We start from the raw sequence: 26,300 nt of genomic DNA, 5'->3' as shown, positions 1-26,300 counted from the left end.
AAGGACAGTGTTTTATTATAACAAGAATTCATTCAGAGAATCTAACTGAAATGTATTTATCATATTTAACCAATCTGGTTACTAAGGCCAAAGCCCTAAGACAGAACTGTGAAAACTATCTACTTCACTAAAATTCTTAATTTTGAAATATATTTTTATTAAAAAACAACAACACACTCAGACTATCTTAAATAAAACACAATTTAAGGAACGTACCCGTTATATCATGTGTCAAAGGTTCATCTATAGTTTCCAGCAACTGAACGGAAGACTGCTGTAGGGAGTCATCAGAGTCCCCAGCTGTTGCAGCGACGTCATCGCTCACTGCTCCCTCCTCCATGGCTTCTGCAGCTACTGGGGCCAGCAATTCCCCTGTAGGAAAGAAAAGAGTCATAGCTGTCTGAGTAAGTTATTAACAGACCTCCAAAACACATGACCACATATTTTTCCTCCAGTTTAGAGAATGATGGCATGTATGTGCTACCAACTATAAAAAAGAGTCTGAGGCAAAATATTCCCCACCTACCTAAGGAAATGCTAGGACCCACTGCATGATCTTCAAATATTAAAGACAAGTAATATCATGCTTACAGAATATGTGTAATATGAACAGCAGTTACTGTAATTACTTTACATATACTAACTCGCTTACTCCAAACAACTTTAGAAGGAAGGTACTCTTATTGTCCTTATTTTACAGATGAAAAACCTAAGGCACGTAGAGCCCTCAAGGCCACATAAAGTACTGATAAGCAGCCCATTATTGATATTAATAATGAAACCAACTAGCTATAATATTACTGTGCTTTAACAACCTAACTCCTCCACAAAGACTTAACATTTATGCAACTGTCAACACAGTTAAATACAAAAGTAATTCTAAGTAATTGCTAAGGCAGTTAACATTAAATAGACCTTTTCACTTCGGAGGGTATAGTTCCTTTTAAATGTTACTTACTCAAGCTATGACAAGCTAATTTGGATATATCCTTTAAAAATCCGGACAAACCTGCTAATATATCCTGTAGCATACACGTTAAGGAATACTGAGCCCAAGCACCACCCCAAGATATATCTCCTCTATTGAAGTCAGTTCCAACCAAAAGTAATAGTAGTCTTTCCAGCTGAGGTTCATTGACAATCTCACACAGATGTATAGTCGGCCTCGTGGCATTTGCAATACGTGCAAGAACCTGCAATACATTTTATGAAATTATAGCAATTACATGTTTTCTCCAAAACCAAACTGTTGGAATAATACTTTTCAATGATGAGATACATTTCTGGCATCGAAATAATTGCTTGAAAAAAAATAATAATTGCTTGAGAGGGAATACAAAGAAATGTATTTTCATGATCAAATATTAAAATCTCATTAAAAATTGTGGAATAGTGGGGTGCCTGGGTGATTCAGTCGGTTAAATGTCTGACCTGTGATTTCCACTCAGGTCACAGTCTCATGAGTCTGGGCTCTGAGAGCAGCCTGCTTCAGGATCCATGTTCAGCGGGGAATCTGCTTGAGCTTCTCTCCCTCTGCCCCTCCCCACAACGTATGTGAGAGCTCCTGAGTGTGTGTGTCTCTCTCTTAAAGAAGGAAAAGTCATTAAAAACAAATGAACAAAATGAACAAAAAAAACCCAAAAAAACCCTTCTTGGTGGAATACTTAAAAATTATTTTTTTTTAAAGATTTTATTTATTTTTTATTTGACAGAGAGCAAGATCACAAGTAGGCAGAGAGGTAGGCAGAGACAGAGGGGGAAGCAGGCTCCCTGCCGAGCAGAGAGCCAGACGCGGGGCTCGATCCCAGGACCCCGAGATCATGACCTGAGCCGAAGGCAGCGGCTTAATCCACTGAGCCACCCAGGCGCCCCTAAAAATTATTTTTTAAAAAACAATGAATATGCTCCAAAAAAGCCTTCAGGCTATTAAAACACTTTCATTACCATAATTTGAAACTTATTTGTATACTTCCTATTTTAATTAAGAGAAAAAAAGGAGCTTACAGATAGACATACCCACCTTATATACATTTCAAATCTACATTAACTTAGTTTTAACTAGGTTAAAATATAAATCACATCTCCTAAGAAGTGTGACAAAATATTTTTTAAGCCTTTCAAGGCATAATTTTAAAAATCTGACTTACATAAAGGAAAACCAATAAAAGCACTATTATTACTCTTAATCAAAACCAATTAAAGAATGCATTCTTTCTTTTTCTTACCCTCTCAGTCTGTAATTATAAATTATGCCTATTAGTTTACTTACCTTACAAACAAACAGTAAGAGATCTGCATGACAGGTAAAATCCATGGAGAGGAGAAACAGAGTAAGTTTCTGCACTACTGAAATACAACGTTCATGAGCCAGGGTAAACGGAAGTGGTTCTATCTCTGGACTTTCTTTTGTTGTTGTAACTTCTGTGTCTAAATTAGAACGGGACCATTCTGCTGTCCGACGTAACCTAATTAAATCCTTGAAGTGCTACACAGAAAAATTTACAGTATTTAAATCAGTGTTTGCCAAATGAAAATTCTTCCAGTATATATTTATTAATGGAATGAAAATATTCACTCAGGAAATTCACAACTTCTAAGGAATAAAATTTTAGATAAACCATAAGATTCAACATAAGATTATTAAAAGCTATACTGACCAATATGCCTAAAGTCCTGGTTAGAGTAAGGTACTGGACTTATAACGGAATTTCAGAAAAGTGACATTCTATATAAAAGCTGCATTAGGTCAAATCTAACATCTTGAATAAAAATTACCAAAGTATTCTAAACACAATTCATAAAAAGTGGATGGATAAAGAAACCTATGTAACACAACTTTAAGTATAGAGTATTAACTCAAGTTATCTCAAAATCTAATGGAATAAATATAACCTCATATTTATAGAAACACAATAAACAAAACTAGTTGCTACATGAGTTATTCCCCCAAATTAAAAAATATATGTTACATTGCATTTTAAAATTTTATTTACAAATCAATGGATTTAATTTTCACTTAAGAACACATTAAGAAAACTGTACATTTCCTTGAATCTTTTATTTTTAATTTACTGGCACACAATCCACTTTAAAGAGAGCACTTTGGAAACATAATGTAAGTCCACATTTATCATATATGTCCTTGAGTTAAAAGCTATCTTCCCTCAAAAAAAAAAAAAAATGGTTTAGAATAGATTTTTTCATTGATAGGCAGAATAACAAAACCTTAAGTTTCTTAATTATTATTAAAAATATTTAACTAAATTGAAATATTAGAAAGGAAAGTGATCATCCCAAAATAATTACATTAAAAAGCAAAGATCATACCTTTGAGGTAGCCTGCTTTAGTTTTGCTTGCTCTACCAGAAGTTTGTATGATGATCCCTTGTTACTTTGTATTTTTTCTTTTTCCATCTGTTCCACCAAAGCTTTCTGTTTAGCTTTTAGTAGGTTAAGTTGCTTTAAAAAAAAAAAAAAAAGGAAAATTAATCTAACTTTTTAACCTAAACTAAGCTAACAGCGTTAAAAACAACAAAGTAATTATATACCTCACAGATTTTATCCATCCAACTGATGGAATAAATTATTCCCTGATTTAGTTTTAACTGTATTGCTGATAAGTCATTTCAAATCCCAAATAATCTGTCCATGTTATAATTAAGATTTAATTACTCATCCATGGGAAAAGGGAAGTAAGTGGAAAACTTTCTTTATGTAAGCCATTAATGAGAAGGATAGATACTTTCTGGAGGAAAGTAAGTGCTCTTAAATATATGGGGAAAATATTTTATTACACAATATTCTCAGTTTTATTTTTATGGCAATCTCCCTTAAGATTAGTAAATTTTTAAAAATGTCTTTGTTCTTTATTAATTAAAATTTTATCCAGTTAACTGTAGATATATAGATCTAAGAAATAAGAGAACTCTCTTAGACACTTTACCCAATTTCCTCCAATGATAACAATTTGTAAAGCTGTAATACTGCAACAGAGTACTGACATTATAAAATTCACCAATTTTATTCAGATTTCTCTTCACTTCTACTCGAGTTTATGTCTGTGTTTGTGTACTAGTTCTACATATGTGTGGACACATGAACTGCCACGATAGTACCATCATCACTAGGATCTCTCATGATGTCCTTTTAAATAGCCCACCCATATCCCTCCTATCCCATGGGCCCAGTCCCTAATCCCTGGCAACTACTAGTTAGTAGCAATGAATCAAAACAAAGACAAAAATGTCTGCACAGAAGACCTTAAAAATCCATTGAATGACTTAACCACATCTCCATATAAGGCAGAACATTATTCTAAATAGAAAGTCACTAAAAAGTGATAGCCATAATTATAAATGAATACTTTAGTTAAGAACGTAATAAACCTACGTAAGATTTTTTATTTATTTATTTGACAGACAGAGATCACAAGTAGGCAGAGAGGCAGGCAGAGAGAGAGAGAGGAGGAAGCAGGCTCTCCGCGGAGCAGACAGCCCGATGCGGGGCTCGATCCCAGGACCCTGGGATCACGACCCGAGCCGAAGGCAGAGGCTTTAACCCACTGAGCCACCCAGGCGCCGCAACAATAAATATTTTTTTTAATTAATTTCAAACCACAATCTTAATCAGCAACTTCAATTACTATAAAAAGACATTTTTTTCTTAAACCATTTGAGAGTAAGCTGGCAACATGCTGACCAGCCACCCTTGAATACTTTAGTGTCCATTTCCTAGAAACAAGATTCTTTCCTGCAACCATAATAAAACCATTAGAAACAGAGAATATTGATACACTACTACCAACTATGCCTCACATCCCACTTTTAAGTTTTTCCAGTGCCAATAATGTCCATCATAGTAAAGAATAAAACAGTAATATTTTATTAAGAAAAATCTACTGGGTTTATACTCTAGGTTTATTTTCCAACTTCATATCCTAAATTAAATACAGCAAGCATAAATGTTAAGTGTTCAGTAAAATCAGCTGTTTTAAAATGTAAATTATTACCACATAAAATTAGTTCAGAGTAAAAAAAATAAAAAAGAGTTGAGGGAAAAGCTTCACATCATTTTTCCTGCAAAAGATCAAACAGCTCAGCTGAAAAATTTTAAAGTGAAAATAAATAATTCAGTGCTAAGCCCATGTTTTTAAAAAGGCCTAAAGCTTCCACAAACTTGTCAGATCCAATGGATTTTCATATAAACTCTAATTACAGTTCAAATCAATTATACAAATATTTATTGACAATACACTAGGCTCCATACTATGTATCAAGGATATAACATTTAACCCTGTATATGCTGTAAAAGAAAGAGAAAGACCCATTTAAAAAGGTAGTGACAATAAAGTAATGGCTCCTAAGAATCTGATATCAGGTATAAATTCACTATTACACAGTAAAATGTGTATCGAACAAATTTTATGTGCAATTTCAAAAGTGATCATGGAACCAACTAAGGAAAAAAAACCAGATATGCACAAGTGTCCTCCCATTAAAAACCACATTCTAATATATGAATATATTGTGTGAATATAATTGTGTGAAAGATTTAGTGTGTCTGCATGCAAATGTTTGCATGATAAGAAGAAACATATATGTGCATCTGTGTGTATTTCAAAAAGAATAAAACCAACACTAAAGGTTTTATCAACAGGCAAATGGATTAAGAGATTCTGGAACATTCACGGAACGGTGGTCAAGAATTAAAAAGAACCACTGATACACTCAATATGGATGGATCTCAAAAAAAGTCATTTTGAGCAAAAAAAGCTAGGTATAAAAGAGCACTCTGCATGACTCCTAACAATACTTTAAGAAATGATTTACTCACCCTGAACTGCACAAATTTCAAGTTAACAAAATAAAAGAATCCCTACCAAAATTTATGATGAATATAATGAAATGATAAAATACAGGACACATGGGGAATATACTGTATGGGATACTACCCTAATTTGGAAGGCAGCTATGCTCACCACTATACCACCAACACATATTATCCTAATTTGGGAAACAGAGAGGTCCTCTTGGAGGAAGTGATTATAAACTCATGCCTAGTAAGTTAGGTCATCTCAGCAAAAGAGTAATCTATGTGGTTTGGGGGGGCGGGGGCGCGTGGGGAGGAAAGGTACTTACTAGATGCAAAAGTCCTGGATGAGAAAACTGGGGCTGGTGGTTCATAAATTCAAATTCAATATGGCTAGACTAAACTTCAAACGTGTAAGTTACAAACAGAGACCCATGATAGAACCCTGAAGTCCTGTTAAGGACTCTTGACTTTCAAGCACAGGTCAACTGGAAGCTATCAAGAATTCAAGAAAGAGGGACACCTGGGTGGCTCAGTTGGTTAAGCGGCTGCCTTCAGCTCAGGTCGTGATCGCAGGGTCCTGGGATTAAGTCCCGCATCGGGCTCCTTGCTTGGCGGGGAGCCTGCTTCTCCCTCTGCCTCTGCCTGCCTCTCTGCCTGTGCTTGCTCGCTCTCTCTCCCTCTGTCTCTGACAAATGTATAAATAAAATCTTTTTTAAAAAATTAAAAAAAAAAAGAATTCAAGAAAGAAATGATAAGGATTAAGAAAGAACAAAGACACCTTGTGACTAGACAAAAAAAAAAAAATGACGGCCTCTTATTTAGAACAGTATTAACAGAGAGGGGAAGAGGTAGACACTTTATTTATTTATTTTTTTTTAAAGATTTTATTTATTTATTTGACAGAGAGAAATCACAAGTAGAAGGAGAGGCAGGCAGAGAGAGAGAGAGAAGCAGGCTCCCTGCTGAGCAGAGAGCCCGATGCGGGACTCGATCTCAGGACTCTGAGATCATGACCTGAGCCGAAGGCAGCGGCTTAACGCACTGAGCCACCCAGGCGCCCGAGGTAGACACTTTAAAGGACCTCACCAAAAATCTGTAAACTACAAACTGTTGCCATCTTACAAATAAAGAAGCTCAGTCTCAAATCTGTTAAACAACTTCCCTAAGTACCTCCTTAAACAGCATACCTAACACCTGATAACCACAAGTCTGTCTTATGCAACTTAAAGCAATGTTCTCAAACATTAAAATTTAAAAAAGCATACTGAAAATTACCTGTTTATGATGAACTAGCTGCTTTCTGATTTTTCTGGAATATAATCTATCAAGGCTACTGCTGCCTTTGGAAGACCTATTTATGCTCTGAGTGTGCAGATTATTGTTAATAAAACTCCACTGATTACCTGAAAGAGCAAGAAAAAGTTTTATTAGTAATTCCATTAAATGTGACTTTAAAGTACTTTCTATACCCAGAAAACACAAATTTATAAATGTGTCAATCATGACGAAGTGGTTTTAAAGAAAATTAACCATTATTAGGAAATGGCTAGTAAGATTTGACCCCAGAAAGCTACTCTAGACCCTAAATGACTCTAAGATCAGAGTTTCCTGTCTCCAATATTTCCTTTAAGACAACAGCTATTTTCCTCCACAGTTGTTTAAGATTAATTTTTAACAACACACCTCTGATGTAACTCAATTGAAAAACAACAAATGGCTCACTACTGCCTATTTCAAACCCAAGCTTTTGTGTAAGGACCCAAAAAGAGGATATTCAATAATTTGACTTAATGAATGCAAAAATAAGTTTAAAAAAATCATGCTATGTAGCTCTACTTTTTCTCATTTTTAAAAAAATGTGTCCAGACTATTACTTCAAGTATCATTCTTCTGCTCAACATCACACTTGACCCATCTCCAATTACTTGTTCATGCCTGCTTAACCTAAGGACATCTTCTTCTATTCTCTACTATCCATTTGTTAAGACAGTTCAAATTTTTCAAAACCTATAAAAAATGTCTTCCACCAATGCACTTCCACAGTATCTGAATGATATAAATAAAAACTAAGATCTCTGATACTGTAATATTCCAACTTCATGTGATAGTTATATGTAGCTGTGTAGATACCTCTATATCCTATGAGTGAACTGGCTCACAGACTCTAAATATTTAAGACATATTCCCTCTACATGCAAAAAATTCCCCACCCTTTTCCCAAACGTAATGTGCACCAAAATCAATTGATTCATCGATCTATAACACACCTTGAGGGACCTTTTTTTAATACTAGAAACCTGACAATGTGTAAAATTCAATTTTATGGCACTTAAATGACTGTATTTAGATATAAGATTTAGCTATTTCAAAACCTTTATGAAAACTGTTGTTAGCCTGGAAGTAGGGGAAAAAAATAATCTGTCTTGCAGTTGGATATCATATAATTTGAAAATTTTTCTATGCCTCAAACTTTTATGAAGACTGAAACTCAAAAAAACAAACAAAAAAAGAACACCAATCTGGGAACTCCTGTATCTAAGCATAAAAACTCTTTATACTTAATTAGAACTCTACTTCTTCATATTGATAAATAGAATGACACACTATACTCAAAGAACATAAAGAACTCTTCACATATTTCTACTCATAAATTCACTTACATGTATGCCATTAGAAAGTGTTTAAATGAGCATGAGGAAAATAACCTAATGAAAGACATGCTTGTATCCAGACACTAAAAGTCATGCTCAAATAAGGGGCTGGTCCATAAAGTCCTTCAAAAATAAATTTTTTCCTTAAAACAGATTCCCAGTAAATTTAATTCATATTTTACATAAATTACATACAGCTGGAAACTCCAGGCCAATAGCCAGTTCTGGAACAACTGCATAGTCACTCAAAATCCCCACCAATAAATTATTATAAACTTCTGATACCTGTCAGAAACCTCTCCCTGTCTTTACCATTCAGAGGCTTTTTTGCAGCTGCTGCTTCATCTTCAACAGTGGCCACATAATCCAGCAATCTGGACACCAGCATCACGACCCAACTGATCATGGGAATATCTAGCACTCCTATACGCAGGTGACAGTGGAAAAAATAATCAGGTGATTCTAAGAGTTCTAATGAAGTCTGAGAAAATAATTATGAGATGAACATCTTATAAATTAAAAATATACCATATCATTACTAACATTAATATTTACTTATAATAAGCCTCAGAACTGGAACCTGTGGCCACACGCTTAATCTAATGGAAGATAAATGTTTTATGTTATGAAAATAGATTCTTGATTATAGATTGAATCCAAGAGACAATAATTTATAAACTAGGAAACAGGTATAAGGTCCAATTTTCAGACTTCCAGGTAACTAAATTAAAAAAATCTCTCAACTTCCTAATCATATATAAACTAAGTTCTAAAGTTTTTGTTCCAATAACAATTTTGTTGCTCGGATGAAATTCATTATGAATGACCAGAAAAGCAACCGTACCTAAAACTGAGACTTAATGAAGAGTCCGATTTTAGTTATGACAATACAGAAAAAAACATGTTTCGATAGTTTCCAGATTCAAAGTTCAAATAATGAAAAATAGATTTATAAAGCAATAACCATATGGCAATCAATCATATGAAAGTCTACATTCTAAATTCTACAGCATGAAAGTATTAGCAAAGTGTACAGCGATGAATATTAAAAAAAGTACTTCACAACCAGACATTTTATAAAAGCAGTATTTATAGGAATCTTATGTTTTTGCTAAAGACAACCACTTTAAATAATACCTTCTGTTCTCCTATGCATGGGTAACTGTGGCTGAAGAGGTGACAACAAATTATCCAGCAGATTAAGTAAGCTTTCTAATACTCCACTATTACTAAGTGATCTCTGACCAATGCAGGAAAGTAACATGAAGACCCTAAAAAAAGAGATACAAATAAAATACCAGTATGAATCCATTTGCTCATTTAAAAAATAATTCACACTGAAATTTAACAAATGATACGATAGGCTGTTCTTAGCATGAGTTATACCTGGAGCTACAATGTTAAAATTAACTCTTTCCAAACTCTTGGTTATATTTCATAACTATATCCATACAAAATCCAGCAGAGAATTTTATCATAGTTTCAAAGAATACATGTAACACATAAAGTAACATAATCTATAAGGAAATACTTGTAAACACAGATCTATAAACTCCACAGATATAGTCAGGAAACTAAAGAATGTAGTCTACTGTATCACCGTATAATCTTCTTCAATATGTGCGTTGCTGGGCATTCCCAAACCCTGGTAAGATGTGCTTCATTTAACCACTCAGGATCAATCTACATGCATAGAATTTCAAAATCTGAACCCTAACTGTGAAAAGTAAAAATTACTAATAAAAACTCCATATTTTCTGACCTACCTATCTTGTGGAAAGATGAGAAGCTGCTCTGAATTGTACAATTCCTGAAGAACATTAGAAAGAAACTGACCCCACCATCTTTCACCACCACAGAGTTGAACAAGTAGAAGACCAGTATGCAACCGTATCTTTGGGGTTCCACTGATGCACAAGTGTTTAAAAAGCTCTTCACAGGCCTGGGCATGAAACGTGCTCTGCAAAACTGCAGGAACAGAGTGTCCTATTACAGAACAGAAAACAGTAAAATTTCCTATTTAAGCGTATGCTGTAATACCAGTATCAGCATACCTAAATACGCTTTTTTCTTAACAGCAATCAGTAACCAACTGTAATTCTATTTATTTTGCTATTCATTTATTTATTCTTTGTATGTAGAATTTTAATTGTTAAATGCTGCAAGAGGAGAAAAGCTAGCATTTGAATCAACTATATTTCTTATGTGTGGGGTTGGGTGATTCAGATAGTTGAGTGTGTATATCTGTGTGTGCATGTGTAATGACCAAAAATAGCTCTTGATTAGAAAATGACAGTATATTGTTGAAATTTATTAAGTTTTCACCATAACCATATTTAATATTTTGCCAGACAAATGAGGTACCGCATCCACAGTGAAGATTCGAGTTGAAAATCCATTTAAAACCAAAAAAAGGAGAAATATGGGAGAAAAAAGGAGTTAACCATTTCATAAACATTTCATTTCATAAGTGCTCACACAGAAAGAATATCAAAATGAACAATACTAGCAAATACTAACACAACAACAAAAAAAGAAAATCATATCAAACATATTTCCAGCATTTAAAGAACTGAAGCCAAATACAAACCATTGGAAGAGTGAAGAAGACTGAGCAAAGTGTCCAGTAAGTATCTGATGATGGTCCGCAACTGCTCTGTGGAAGAAGTCTGAATTAAATCTTTTGGATCTGACGTTTCACTTAGTATCTTCCGACTTGCACCAAGAGCTACTTTGAGCCTCTGCACTGCATTATGGGCCAAATTCAGTTGAAGCTGTAGCTGAATACAGTCTTGATAGGCAGAAAAAACTCTACTGTCTTCTTCAACTGCCTTGTCTGGTTTTCGCAAAAAGTATTGTGCATTGTTAGCACTGTTAAGAGGAGGAAGATCGATACTTTGCAAAAGAGTTTCCAGTCGATGACAAGCTAAGTTATACCTGTGAATAAAAAATGTACAAAACAATTCCTGCAATGTTCCATTTTACATATATGTACCAATGCACACTAAAAATTAAATCTCTAGAACATGTTAACAACCATTAAAAAGAACTAATCCTTTGTTAAGTACTAAATGAAGTCAATTATCTAATCATAATACTGTAATTTATCAATTATTATAACATTCTAGCTTCCTACTTCCTTTTTTCTTTTTTAAAGTTTATTTCTTTTTTAGTAATCTCTACACCCACTGTGGAACTCAAACACACAGCTCAAAGATCAAGAGTCACTTCTCTCACTGAGTCAGTTGGGTCCTCCAACCTTTTGTTCTTCTCTATACATCTATGCAAAAATATTTCTTGAAAAATATATAAGACATACAAAGTAAAGGGTTTCAGTAAGATTAAAATATACTGCAATTTTCTAATAACCTGCACTGTATATCCTCCTGTAGAGCAACCATCATTGCTAAATGCTGGTCAATTTCTGGTTGGTTTGCAGATTCACCCTCTCCCCTTAAAGGATCATGCATTAACTTCAGTTCGCTTTCCCAAGGCAAGATATACGTGTGACCATAGTAAAATCCTAGGGGGATTTTGGCTCTGGCATTTGTACTCCCATAACGTCCAATGACAGTGATCTGAAATTAAGAGAAAAATGAAACATGAATATACATACACATCCATTTGCAAAAATAAAATTCAGAGCAATGTATTTAAGAAGATAGTTATACTTTTTAATTATATGTCTGAGTATCTCTCATAACTTGTTGGAAAGATGGAAAGCATATCAATTCACTGTCTTGCAGATCTTTACCTTCATAAATCTACACACAGGAGGTGGTATCAAATCATGCAGAATTAGTGAATGTGTGCTTATATCAGTTGCCACTACCAGTCGCCTCCCATCCACCTCTTCTCCTAATGTCCAAATGTCAATTGACAAGGAGGCCAAATCTCCACAAGTGGGAATCAAGACATCTGTCAACAGTATTGGTCTGCCAAAATCCAAGGTCACAAATCTCCTTGCTCCTATCAGAGAGAGATAGTAAGAGTTGACAAAAACTATCATTGTTGCAATTAACCAAAAGATACATTCACAAAAACAGTTGGGAACATGCATCTTAAAAAATGAAATCAACTTATTAAACAACAAACAGATGGGAAGGAAAGTAAATAAGCAGTCCTCAAAAATTCTCTGAAACCTCAATCCATGCTAGTTCAGGCTTAAAGAAAAAAGTATACAAGAGTAAGTTGTTATTGCAACAGCAATCAACTGTACATACAAGCTTAATTTAAAATTTTAGAGTTGAAAAACGTTATTACCAAAAACAGTACATGGATTAATTCTAAAAAGTATCTATGTAATCTTTTTCAGTCATCTGGTCACTTCCTAAAACTTGTCCTAATAGATGCATTAATGATATCAAATTGTACTGCTTGATTTTACTGTTCTCAAGCCTTACTCATTTTCTTACAGAGTTAGATCTCACACTGCAGTTACGATGTAAAGTAAAAGTACAAGGCAGAAATCACACAAAGTCACTACTACCACTAAAAAAAAAATCCCTCAGGAAGGTCCTCCAATAAAGAGAGACACAGCTTATCCCAAATAGTGTTTCTGCCCAGGTACCGACACATCACTGTCTCTTCAGCTACTTAGTACCAAGTGCAGTTGATGGCTTACTCTCAATGACCACACTAAAGAGGCAGGAAGCCCTTCTGTGTAAGCACCCAAATCATACCCAGTGTGGTTGAGATGCTCACACTAATGAAAGGCAAAAATTATCTGAGAGGAACAGAAAAAGAGCAGACTTGCATCTCTCATCTCATACACACTTCAGAATAAGCCTGATTAGTAAAACAGTAGACAGAATCATTAACAACAGAATTCTTTTTCTTCTTCACCAGGTTGGGGTGAGGAGCACTTAATAAACTTAAGAGCTGCATTTTACAGTGAAGGGCCCTAGTGAAACTGCTAGAACCCATGCTATTTTCAATGGAGCTGGTTTCGCAGAAAAAGGTAGTTACCAGTACTTTCCTAAACAGAAAAACCATTAAAGAACAAAGAACGTAATTCTATAATCTACAGTCAATTCCACTGCTAAACAGCAAACTGCAGTGTAAACAACCGCTCACATTCCATAACACTGCACACCAACTAGTCACATTCTAAATGTTACAGACGCTAATGGTAACACCGGTGAAGGATTAGTTCAACAGGAAACACCATCAAGAATTTTTTTTTTTTTTAAGATTTTATTTATTTATTTGACAGAGAGAGATCACAAGCAGATGGAGAGGCAGGCAGAGAGAGAGAGAGAGAGGGAAGCAGGCTCTCCGCTAAGCAGAGAGCCTGACGCGGAACTCGATCCCAGGACCCCGAGATCATGACCCAAGCAGAAGGCAGCGGCCCAACCCATTGAGCCACCCAGGCGCCCCAAAAATTTTTGTTTTAAAAAACTCTCTCTTCCAAAGAAACAGCCTGATGCAATAAAGCAACTCTGGTTCAACTATTCATAGGATGAAAGGTGACACAGTATGCATTATATTCATATTATTCTCTGCTATAAAACACAGATTCTGTTGAATTCTGCTGCAGTCCACACCCAGAATTAACAGTTTGGTAGGATTATAAGGTTAAAATTGCCCATAGTTTACTAGGTAAACATGCTCTAATTGAAAGCCCCTATCGCAGTCACAGGTAACTAGCATAGACGTATGGCCACAAAATTATGTAAAATTTGAATTATCGAGACCAGGAAGTGTTATTAATGTTACTCAGTTATTAAAATGAGCAGTAATTCTATCTGCTATTTTCTGGAAACAGTTTCAACATCAGAGTGCTGGTGTTAGGAATACTGAAGCGTGATTTCCAGTGTCATGAAAACTGAGCAGCTACAACGGAAGTCGACCCTTCTGTCCATCCCAGTTCAACAGGCAAGACTCACATACAGCTCAGATACAGGGTCTGGGTAAAACTTAGCCACCCTACCCAGCAGCTCCCCTATGCTCAACAGAGTGAGCACACAGCTAAGCCTTATATGGTGCTTATTCTTGGTAAAATGTGCTTACCTAGGAATAGATGGGATTTACTCGCAAAAGAAAATCAAACTACAGAGTAAGACTCAGAGGGCTGATAGACTAGGCAAGAAAAATATTTTAAGAAAGGCAAATATTACCTGAATGCATTCGCTCTATAATAATGGACTGGTGGGGTGGAGGCTGAAGAAAATGTGAAGCATGAGAAATTGCAAGAGCTAGGCCAGAACCAAGTGGATTCTAGAAAAGAAAAAAGTGTAACTCTATATTGATATTATTCTTGCTCTATACAAACTAATAACTGTAATACCATATTAACAAGTCCCATTTCCTGATGTATAATTCTATAACACTTTATAAAACAATCTAAGTTGATGTATCAAGTTGGTATAAGAAAAGTTTGCCTTCTCAGGTTAGCATGTACATTAAAATATTTTTAAATGTCTAAGCGAACACCTATTAAAAATATAATAATTTACCATTCTGGACTTGTTGGAATTTTTGTTATGTGCAGCAAGACTGACTGTTGGGGGATCAATAACTGAGCCTGGGAAAAGCTGGGCAAGTTCGGCATTAATCACAACGGAAACTGCTTCATTGGGTGGGGTGAGTGGTGGAGTCATAAAAAGTGGTGTTGTTTTTGGAGTGGGTGGAATAACATCGGATGGGTGGATGAAGAAGCCGGGGGCCGCCGCCGGGTTGGAAGGCACAGAGTTGTGAACAGGACCTACTGCTGAGGCCGCCGACGCCGCGGCAGCTGCTGCAGCCGTCGTCTGATGTAACTTGGCTTCCAGCTTTGCTTTCTGCAAAAGAAGTAAAAGCACAAGATATAGACTAGTCTTGCCTGCACAAACTGTGGGGAGCAGTACACAGGAAAAGAGCATACAAAGATAAACATGGTCTGATTAACTAGATCTCAGTTAAATAAAAATGAAATTAAACTAAAAAATGGACTCAACATGAACTGAGTATTTCTTCACTGTTATCGACTTCATTAAACATCTGATACACAATTTCCTGTGCTTGGGGGGAACAAGGACTTCCACAAAGCAAAGGTGGAAAGGAAGAACAACAAATAAATGTAAATAAGGAAACAAAATTCTCCTCAAAGCAAAATATTAACAAGAGGAGGTAGATTCTCACGGTGCCTAACCTAATATAATGTCACCTACAATCATACAGATCACAATTAGACCACAACGAAATCTCCAAAGCATCTGCCACTATTACTAAATTTTAATCCACGTGAATTCAATTCATCTCTAAAATGTTTCAGGATCTCCAATCCATAAAAATCCTAACTGGTAACTGTAATGTTTGACCAAGAGTGTTGAGACTAAATGGATTTTACTTAAGAGACTGGTCCCCCAAAATATTAAGTATAGTCCTGCAGCTGTTTATCAAATAATTTTTTTTTTAATTTAGATATATCACAAAGACGTTACCTCCATTTTTGTAGAAAATGATTAGCTCAGATCGGTCAACCTACTTTCCTTTACGAAAATAATGGTCATTTTTTATAGTACTTTTTCAGCTTTTGAAGTTTAGAGACAGCATGAACAAAGAGCCAAAGAGTCTCCAACCTGTTGCTGAAGCTTCAAAAGCTGCTGCTGTTTCTCTTGCAGCACCTGCAGCTGTTGCTCGGCTGATGCCATTGCATGAGAGAGAGACTGCAAAGCTACCTGGGCTGCTGAACTCAGGGCTGTCGAAGCTTCCCCAACTGTCCCCGATGACAGTCCACCTACTGCAGGAGTAACCCCGAAGGAACTCACTGGCATAAGACAAGGGGGGAGAAAAGGGATGAGGAAAAGGTTCACATAGAAACATATTCCAAGTATACTATTTTGACATTAAAACTCCAGTTTCATTTTAAAAGAGAAGAATCTATAGAGTATCAATAGGGAAATCTTAATGGTAAAAGCATATTGATTGATCCTAACAGTATTCGAGGTTAGGGAATCTGGGAAACTACTTATAAATCAAAGAAAATTATTGAGCTTAAAAATATTTTCAGCATATAAAAAATTTCATTTAATGGGGAACTACTTATAAACCAAAGAAAAATTGTTGAACTTAAAAATATTTTCGGCATATAAAACATTTCATTTAATATGGCCAAAATAAAAGCACAAAACAAGAGTAATCAATTTGAGCATAACAAACTGAAATCTGCTTTACTAAGTTCTCCTATAGCAATACCCCTTACTCCATCCCCCAAAAAGGTCCAAAAAAACCTTCTCATCTCGATTTTTTTAATGATGTCCTTATAAAATCTGATGATACCTTATTTCCTCATTTTAAAGCATAGCCTAGACAGAGTCTGGCCCCCCAAGAATAGGTAAAGCAATGTTTCCTACCAAATGCTCCCCTGAACTCTAATATGGAGAGAAATAAGCCTGATTTGACTTACGTCAAATAATTCTTGTACATACTGCTTAGCCATGAACACTATCACCCTTAAAGAATACAAAATTCCTGTAAGTTGAATAATTTCTTTGACTTTCCTTTTCAATGTTACTCAAATACACATTATAAAAATCATTCTTGCTTTCCCCATTAAATATTTACCAATATTTGTGGAAAACATTTTAGAAAAACCTAAGATAAAAGCTTAATTTCACAACTTAATGAAACAGGTCACCATAAAATAAGAAGTAAAAGCCAAGTTTAATAACAGCATTAACATTTATATTCTAATAGGCTAGAAAGTTTACTGAAAAGTTATATTGAGGAGGGATAACGGCAATAGTAGTAGCAAATGTTTAGTGTGCATTACCATGTGACCCTGTTTTAATTAATTACATATTCAATAGATGAGCAACTCTAAGAAGCAGATACTAGAATTCTGTTTCTTAGTTACTTGTAGAGCTAACAGTGGTAGAACTAGAGGTGGAACTAAGGACAATGTGGAACCAAAGCCAATGGGAGGGCAGGCACAGTGCTAGGCATGGAACTTACATCAACTCATCTCATCTTTGTAAGGGCACACAGGTAGTTACTAATGTTATCCCATTTTACAGGTAATGGATCTAAAGCTGAGGGAAATCATTTGCTCATAAATACCTGAAAAAGTGGGCGGGAAACAACACCCAGGTATCTGACAGTCTATTTTAACATCTAACAATGCTGTCCTGCGCCAGGATTCAAAAAACTATTAAAAAAATTAAGCTGTAATCAACAAGACAGCAATAAATGAAACTGTGCATAGCCTTACAATTAAAAGTGTCCTCAACTTACACACACACACACTTATTATACAACACACACACTTATTATACAACACCCATACTATGACTCATTCAACTTTCAAGAATTCAACTACACAAGCATAGTCAAAAAAAGAGCAATCATAATTCACTTAAGCTATGTGCCCCAAAATGAAATGCATCCGCTTCATCAAATGGTCCACCAAAGAAACAGCTATTAATTCCAACAATAGAGGGCTAATTATCAGACTTACTGAAGCACTGATATTGTATTTGTACTTTTGGGGTCATTAAAGTACTTTTCAATATTAACCATGTGGAGTTTGGGCCTTCACTCACTTTAAAATCCAATGCTTGAATAATACTTATGGGAAAATGAATTAAGTCACCAAAAACACATAAGAGACATAAACAATCTGAAAGAAATAAGTTGCCCTACTACCACAAAATTTTAAAATCTTTTGCCAAGTCTGAGTTTTCAATATCTTTTTCTATTTTTATCCTAGGAGCATCAAAAACCAGATATAAAAAAATTGGAGATGAGAACAAAATAAAAATGACTTATGACCATCACTCCTATTCAGTATCATGTAGGAAGTCCTAGAAAGCACAAAAGAGCAAGAAAAAGAACTAAATGATATGATTAGGAAAAAGTAAAGTAAAACTCTTAACAGATGCCATGACTGTGTCTATAAAAAGTCCTTAAGAGGGTATATGCTTTGGTGAGTGCTGTGAAGTGTGTAAACCTGGTGATTCACAGACCTGTACCCCTGGGGATAAAAATATATGTTTATAAAAAATTTTAAAAAATTAAAAAAAAAATTAAAAAAAAAAAAAAACCTCTTTAAGGGATACAAAAAAAAAAAAAAGATGTAATGATTATCTGCAGTTTGAAAATAGCTTCCAAACTGGATGTAGACAGTAGTCTCACAGGATATAATTATAATGTATACATTTTAATATATAGATGCTAATTTGAATGTTATTGAGCTTAGTTTGTAAAAACTGTGATTAAAGTCATGTACAGATTCCATCATTACTTATGTTATTAAAATCTTATAAGTTCTAATAGCAGCAAAAGTCTATTTCAATTGAAATTTGCACCAAACAAATTTACTTTTGTAGTAGAAGTAATTTCTCCATCTTATGAAAAAGCATCATTTTCTCATTTCATTTCATTGACTTTGTTAGTTGTTACTATTACATATTAATTTTAAATGGAAAAGTGATTAGAGTTATAGTAGATATAATACATCATCAATAAACACACTGTACCAGAATAAAAAAAAAGAAGTCCTTAAGAATCTACAAGCTATTAGAATGAGTAAACTAATATAGCAGTATCACCACATGAGATTAATATACACAAATCAACTGTATTTCTATACACCAGCAACCAAAAAAAAAAAAAAAAATTAAATGAAATTAAGAAAAGTATCACTGATAGTAGCATTAAAAAAATCTAATAGGGATATTTCTTAAAAAGATGTGTATAACATCAACACTGAAAACTAAAAAACATCTCCCAGGGTAACTGAAGACCTAAGTATACTAAATATACCATGTTAATGAAGTAAAAGGTTGAATATTAAGATGCCAATTTTCCTGAACTGATTTATATTCAAATTTTTAAGAAAAAAATGCTTTTTGGTGTATACATTGTCAAGTTGATTCTAAAATTTAAACGAAAATACAGAGATCTAATGTATAGCATCCTGATGATAACTATAATGCTGTATTATATACCCAAAAGTTGGTAAGAGTAGTCTTAAATAATTCTTGCCACAGGAAAAGAACTCATAATTACATGACAGAACAGAGGTATTAGTTAATACTATGATGGTAATCATTTTATAATATATAAATGTACCAAACCAATACACTGTATACCTTAAACTTGCTCAGTATTATATGTGAATTATATCTCAATAAAGCTGGGGGTAAAGTGGACATAAAAAAGACACAGAAGCTTTAAGAAAAACTATAAGAATAAAAATGGTGGGTTTCACTTATAGGTATATACTCAGGAACTGAAAACACGAAAATGAACACAAATTTGCTGCATGGCAGTATTTTGCTTAACAGACAAAAAGAAGTAACAACCAAATGCCTGTTAACTTCTCAGCAGATAAACAAAAGAAGGCATATAGAAGTTGTTTTCAAAGTGGTATGTCCAGACAGTAGAATACTATCCAGTCATAGGAAGGAATGATGTACCAGTACATGCTAAATGGATGAAACATGAAAACACTGTAATATTTTTAATCTGGTCTGATACTTTGTCTTTCAGTTGGAGTATTTATTCACATTTAATGTAATTACTGATATAATTACTTGATCTTCCTTCTGTTCAGTGTTATGACTGTTAAATTCATTTGTATCAGTGCATGCAGTTATTTGGTTCTTTTCCATTGCTATTTAAGATTCTGTTGTCTGAATAAAGCAAAATTTGTGTGTCTACTGTTGATTAGCATACTACTGATTGATATTTGGGTTGTTCCACTGTGATGCTTTTCGTGCTACTAGATATACTATTTTCTTGGAGATGAATGTAGAAGTTGACGTGCTGTTCCATAGGTTTTCCATATATTCAACTTTAGGAAGTAACATTAAACAAATGTACTTTTTAATTTTCCAAATGTTTGAGGATTTTCTAGTTATCTTGCTATTGATTTTTATTTAAATTGCTATAGGGTCAGAAATTACTCTGTCAGTCTTGTATACTATGTTAGGAATCACAGAGGATCAGTTTTTATTTTTAAGTATTGCAGGAATACATGACAATAATTGTTTACTCCGCACTTGGTGAAGTGTACTCTATCTGTTTGGGCATATTTGCTAATTGTGTTCCTCAGACTCTGTCTTTATTAACTCCTTGATTTCTAAATGAATTAACAATCATAACGCTGAACAGAAGGCAGATCAAAAAACACATAAAAGCAGTTTTATATTATAAAGGCTATATTCAACCAGAGATCAGACATGCATAATTAAGGGTTTATACAATGAAACAAACAAAACCCAAGCAATGACTACTCTAAAAGTGAGGACAATGTTTATCTTTTAGAGAGCAAAAGAAAAATAAGTGGAAGGGGACATGAAGATAGCCTTTAGAGTGTTGGATATATTATTTCTTGATTTGGTGGTCACATGTACAGTTTGTTTTGTCATAAATTGCCAGTTATATAATTGTTATCTGCATTTTTTCATAAAAGCATCGTATTTCACAATTAACATGTTTCAAAAAAAGTAAGTAAGAAATTGAGAGACTACAGTCACCTTTTAGCACCCTATGACCACTAGTCAAGACTTTGCCCTAACATTTGATGAAAGTCCTTCTCCTGGTGGTAGTTTCAGTGCAGGCAAAATACAGATAGGATTGCAGGTATAGGAACAATATCTTTGGAAAAGAAAGAAGGTGGTTCCATTGCTTGCTTTATAGGAGAGGAAAGGGAGTGTGAAGGAATATTTCTCTTTTACAAAACTCTTACATTTGTTATAAAATTTCATACCTTCTAAATGCATTACTTACTCAAACACATGAATTTTAGACCCTTACTTTCAAAAGAGTTCCAAGAAATAGTGTGATTTATAACAAAAAAGTTCTCTGAAAGTTCAACTTCTTGTCATGCATTTTTATATGCTAGTATACATGTATTTCTCTACAAAATGACTATAACAGTCCAAGAGAGCAAACACAAAATTTCATCCTTTTGGCATCCTTATTTAACAGAAAGATTAGATTTTATTTGAAAACTCTCATGTAAATTACACAAGGCAAAGATTTCACTTAGTGGTTACTTCCATAATTAGAAGATATAAGGTGATTCTGAATAAGAAGGCACTTAAAAAACTGATAATTTCCCACTTGAAAAACTGATAATTTCCTTTTAAAACCCTGCTTAAGATTAAATTTTTTGTAGCTTCTCAAGCTAAATGTTTATACTTTCTGTTAAACTGTTGAAGATAACAAAAAGAAATCCACAAAACACAAAACCACCAATGGCAGAATTCATTCCAGACACTATTCAAACTCTGTGACTGTAAAATTAAGATAAAACCATATCTAATGTTTTTAACTATAAAAATTTCCATTATTTATGCCAAGACAGAATTATAAATACTGATCCTATGACATGAAGGAAAAAAAAAATCAGAGAAAAGAAGGTATATAAAAAAAAAAACAAGAGTTCCCAATGATTCATTTAAAACACCAATACTATGACATATTCAGCACACTGAAATTTACTTCATATATCTAAAGGTGCTTTAAAACATCTGGAAAAATAATATTCCCTCTACATTCTTCTTAACCTTCTCAAAGATATTATATATTGTGAGCTTTAAATGCAAGAAGTAACATTATGATGCCAAAACTACATACACATAAGACTGGCCAATAGTTGAAGAGAGTTGAGGCTACGTAAAAGAAATGTAGTCTGTTGTACTTTTCCTTTTCCTTTTGTTATGTTAGATATTTTCCAAATTAAAGGGCTTCTAAAAATGCACACACATAAAAATACAGTGTTTTAGAAGGTAGGAAAAAAAACTATGAACGAACATAGAAAAATATGATGGAGAACTACTTTTGCTTTTTTCCTCCTATTGTTAAGTTTCTATTTAACGTAACATCAAAGGCACTTACACATAATACAAACTGATATTTAAGTACTTATACATCACTTTGTTTTTACTTCAACATAAAATGTATAATAAAAAGCGTGAATAATAAAAGAAGGTATATACCAGTAAACGTACTTGCATCATCCCTTTCTATTCTGGTGCCATCACTAGTTGACACACAAGTAAAGTGCAGGGGTTCAACTTCTAGAAGTCCAGTGAGAGATGTGAAACTACCTTCGGCAGCTGTGCAACTACTGACCTTTCCATTTCCTGTTAAAGAGACAAGTTTTATGCTATGTAAGTCAATTTTAAAAAGGCAAAAGTTATATGGAAAAGTATAGCTGCTACTTCAATTTCAATTAAAGCAGCTATATAAACACACAACCCTATGCAGTACTGCAATGGACATGAGATTAAGAAAACTCACAAACAGAAGATTAGCATTATATACAAAGCAACTTACTGGCCATTAATATGAAACAGTAACAAGTGATTCAGATTTTCAATGAGGAAAAAATAATGAACCACTACTAATATTAGCTATTTTTTAAATAGAGTATTTTTTTAAGATTTTATTTATTTATTTGACAGAGAAAGAGAGACAACAATAGAGGGAACACACGCAGAGGGAGTGGGAGAGGGAAAACCAGGCTTCTGGCTGAGCAGGGAGCCCAGTGTGGGGCTTGATCATAGGACCCCGGGATCATGACCTGAACTGAAGGCAGAAGCTTAACAACTGAGCCACCCAGGTGCCCCACTAATATTAGCTATTACACAATCCGTTAAGAATGCATAAAATCAGAATGAATACATTCTTTCACACCACCTGTATAAATAGGATCCTAAGTAAAACACAAGAAATATTCTAAAATATTATCAAGATTCTTCTATAAATATACCTTTGTATTTTGCATATATTATCCATTTTAGAATGAGGCCTACTACTTTATAATCACAAAATACATCTGACCTTTGAATAATGCTGAGAGGTTCAGGTGCCAACCCTGTGCATAGTCAAAACTCCACATGTAACTTCTGATTAACTTAACTACTTCTATCCTACTGTCAACCAGAAGCCTTAAAGATAACATAGTTGACTAACATATAATTTTCCTATTATATGTGTTATGTACTGTATTCTTACAACAAAGTAAGCCAGAGAAAAGAAAATGTTAATAAGAACATCATAAGGAAGTGAAAATACATTAACAGTACTGTACTCTATTTATGGAAAACAATTCCATATGTAAGTGGAACTGCACAGTTCAAATTCATGTTATTGAATGATCAACTATAGTTTAAGTTAGCACATGTAGTTGGAAAAAAATTAAAATAAAATAATTCACATAATCACAACTATGTGAACAATAAAACCACAGCAAGACAATAAGACAGGAGGACACAAAAGAATTAAAAGTGTTATGTGTTATGGGGGAAAAGGGTTATTTTCAGTGCTGTCCAAATTTTCTGGAATTAGCACTGCTTTAAGCATAATTCTTTAACAGATAAAATTAAACAGAAACCAAAGATGGAATGGGGAGATACAAAAACAATCAACATCTGAAGGACTAAATTAAATGTTAGACTAAATTGTCATAACCCTGTTCTCCAACATTTCATTGGTGCGCAACATAGGACCTGACATGTTTAAAAAAAAAAGAAAAAAGTATTTACTAAGCATTTAATACTAGACATGGGAAATACATGAGAAAAGGATAGGCTCCAGTTCTCATTAAACACCTACTCTGTGTTATAGGTTACTGGCACTAAACAATTAATCATACAACTGAACTTTAAAAAACGGTGTTTACCCTACAATCTATTATTTGCACTACTAAGTCTTTACCCAAAGAATACAAAATTACTAATACAAAGGGATACACACATCCCAATGTCTACAGCAGATTATCTACAACAGCCAAATTATGGAAAGATCTCAAATGTCCACCGACTGATATGGATAAAGAAGATATGGTGTGTACAATGGAATATTACTCAGCCTTAAAAAAGAATAGGATCCTGCCATCTGCAATGACAAGGATGGAGCAAGAGAGTATTATGTTAAGTGAAGTCAGTCAGAGAAAGACACATACCATGATTTCACTCATGCGGAATTTAAGAAACAAAGCAAATGATCATAGGGGAAAAGAGAAAGGCAAACCTAGAAATAAGACTCTAAGAGAACAACATTACCATATGGGAAATGGCAGGGGGGATGGGTTAAATAGGTGCTGGGTATCAAGGAGGGCACTTTTGTGATGTGCACCAGATATTGTATTAAAGTGTCGAGTCACTAAATTGTACATCTGAAACTGTTATTACGGTATATGTTAACTAACTGGAATTTAAATAAAAACTTAAAAAAAAAAGTGCTACGTTTTACTTAAAAGAAGATTCAGAAGACTAATAAATCCAAGGGAAATCAGTCTAAGTAGAGGAGTAAAAAAATACTTTCATGATGAGGTGATGAGATTTATGGGAAGAATGACATTTTTATGTATTTATTCCAGGCAAGGAAAACCTGACAAAGGAAACAACATGAGTGAAATCTCTCCAGTACAAAGAAATACGGCACATTAAAGGAACTAAAGAAACGAGGTGGCTGGAGGAATATTGGTCAATCCAAACACTGCTCTATGTATCTTTAAAATGATTAAGAACTCTTAAAGAACTTTCATCTATGTTGGTTGTATAGACAGATAGGTAGATATAGATATACATAAATATAGATATTCAACATAGCAGAAATCTTACGATGAGAATATTTTAAACATTAACTTATGTAATAATAATAATACATTCATTAGCTAAAAATAGTATACTCTGGTGAAAAATAACAGTCTTCAGACAAAAATAACTTTATGAGAGTGGCAATGTTTTACATTTTTTGCAAAATTCCTTAAAATCTGGCTTATCAAAGAGGATAGTTTTATTGTCTTACCTGTCTCCATACTCAGTGTGTTGCAGGATGTTGTTTTGGTAGAGCTTTACAGAAAAATCTGGCCTATCATAGATGTGTAGTTGGAAAAGGAGTATTTTAATAGTCTTACATATTCAAAATCCTTGGCAAGTGGTAATTTTTTTTTTTTTGAAGATTATTTGTAAAGTGGTATCTGATTTTTTTTTTCTTTTTTTAAGGAGGCTCCACACACAGTTTAAGCCACTAAAAGGCTTGAACTCACAACACTGAGATCAGGACCAGAGCTGAGACCAAGAGTTGGACGCTTAAGTGACTGAACCATCCAGGCATCCCTGGTCTCTGAAATCTTACTGATGAACTCCTCAATCTCTATAGTGTTAATATTAATTGGATTTCCTGTACTTTTAAGGAATCTCTTATCCACTTGGAAAATATTGGTTGACCGCTGTATACATATGTTAACACACTCCATTATATATATCAGAAAATGATATTCAGTAATACCAACATAGGCCATCAGAAAATTATATTCAGCAGTTTCAACACAGGCCATCAAAAAGTTATATACTGGGGCGCCTGGGTGGCTCAGTGGGTTAAGCCGCTGCCTTCGGCTCAGGTCATGATCTCAGGGTCCTGGGATCGAGTCCCGCATGGGGCTCTCTGCTCAGCAGGGAGCCTGCTTCCTCCTCTCTCTCTCTCTGCCTGCCTCTCCAACTACTTGTGATTTCTCTCTGTCAAAAAAAAAAAAAAAAAAAAGTTATATACTGAGTAGTTATCAAGCTCACTGGATGATACAAGGTTTCTAAAATTCTAATTTTTTTGCTAAGATTTTATTTATTTATTTGACAGAGATCACAAGTAGGCAGAGAGGCAGACAGAGAGACAGGAGGAAAGAGGCTCCCCGCCAAGCAGAAAGCCCGATGCCAAGCTCGATCACAGGACCATGAGACAATGACCTGAGCCGAAGGCAGAGGCTTAACGAACTGAGCCACCCAGGTGCCCCTAAAATTCTAATTTTTGCCTAAAAGCTCTTTTAATAGCAAGAAATACTATCAATTACATGGATACTAATAGGCTTTTTCTATTCATTTGTTAAAAAATACCTACAGC

General features: G+C 34.3%; 1 protein-coding gene across 11 annotated transcripts in view; it reads right to left on the bottom strand.

Moving 5' to 3' along the window:
* The window catches only part of BIRC6 (baculoviral IAP repeat containing 6), a 227,342-nt gene that overhangs the window by 114,256 nt on the left and 86,786 nt on the right, over nucleotides 1–26,300 (bottom strand). For 5 of the 11 annotated variants that reach the window (XR_201180.3, XM_045079285.1, XM_004777910.3 and 2 more), the window contains 15 exons: nucleotides 22,394–22,540; nucleotides 16,025–16,212; nucleotides 14,921–15,244; nucleotides 14,582–14,681; nucleotides 12,217–12,431; nucleotides 11,832–12,040; nucleotides 11,053–11,399; nucleotides 10,229–10,448; nucleotides 9,600–9,733; nucleotides 8,748–8,885; nucleotides 7,087–7,214; nucleotides 3,328–3,459; nucleotides 2,270–2,485; nucleotides 1,010–1,193; nucleotides 217–372 (listed from right to left, as the gene is read on the bottom strand). Coding sequence is in view for 10 of the 11 variants with exons in the window: in XM_045079285.1 (XP_044935220.1) it covers nucleotides 217–372; nucleotides 1,010–1,193; nucleotides 2,270–2,485; nucleotides 3,328–3,459; nucleotides 7,087–7,214; nucleotides 8,748–8,885; nucleotides 9,600–9,733; nucleotides 10,229–10,448; nucleotides 11,053–11,399; nucleotides 11,832–12,040; nucleotides 12,217–12,431; nucleotides 14,582–14,681; nucleotides 14,921–15,244; nucleotides 16,025–16,212; nucleotides 22,394–22,540 (2,838 nt within the window). In the remaining variant the exon portion in view is untranslated. The remainder of the gene's footprint in view (nucleotides 1–216; nucleotides 373–1,009; nucleotides 1,194–2,269; nucleotides 2,486–3,327; nucleotides 3,460–7,086; nucleotides 7,215–8,747; nucleotides 8,886–9,599; nucleotides 9,734–10,228; nucleotides 10,449–11,052; nucleotides 11,400–11,831; nucleotides 12,041–12,216; nucleotides 12,432–14,581; nucleotides 14,682–14,920; nucleotides 15,245–16,024; nucleotides 16,213–22,393; nucleotides 22,541–26,300) is intronic. The other 6 variants (XM_004777911.3, XM_013048651.2, XM_004777912.3 and 3 more) reach the window with 5 other exon arrangements.

The sequence above is a fragment of the Mustela putorius genome, unplaced genomic scaffold, assembly GCF_011764305.1.
Source record: "Mustela putorius furo isolate JIRA1106 unplaced genomic scaffold, ASM1176430v1.1 tig00000281_pilon_pilon_pilon, whole genome shotgun sequence".
Lineage (NCBI taxonomy): Eukaryota > Metazoa > Chordata > Mammalia > Carnivora > Mustelidae > Mustela > Mustela putorius.
Note: the sequence above shows the minus strand (reverse complement) of the source record. Positions and strands in the feature narration are given on the sequence as shown.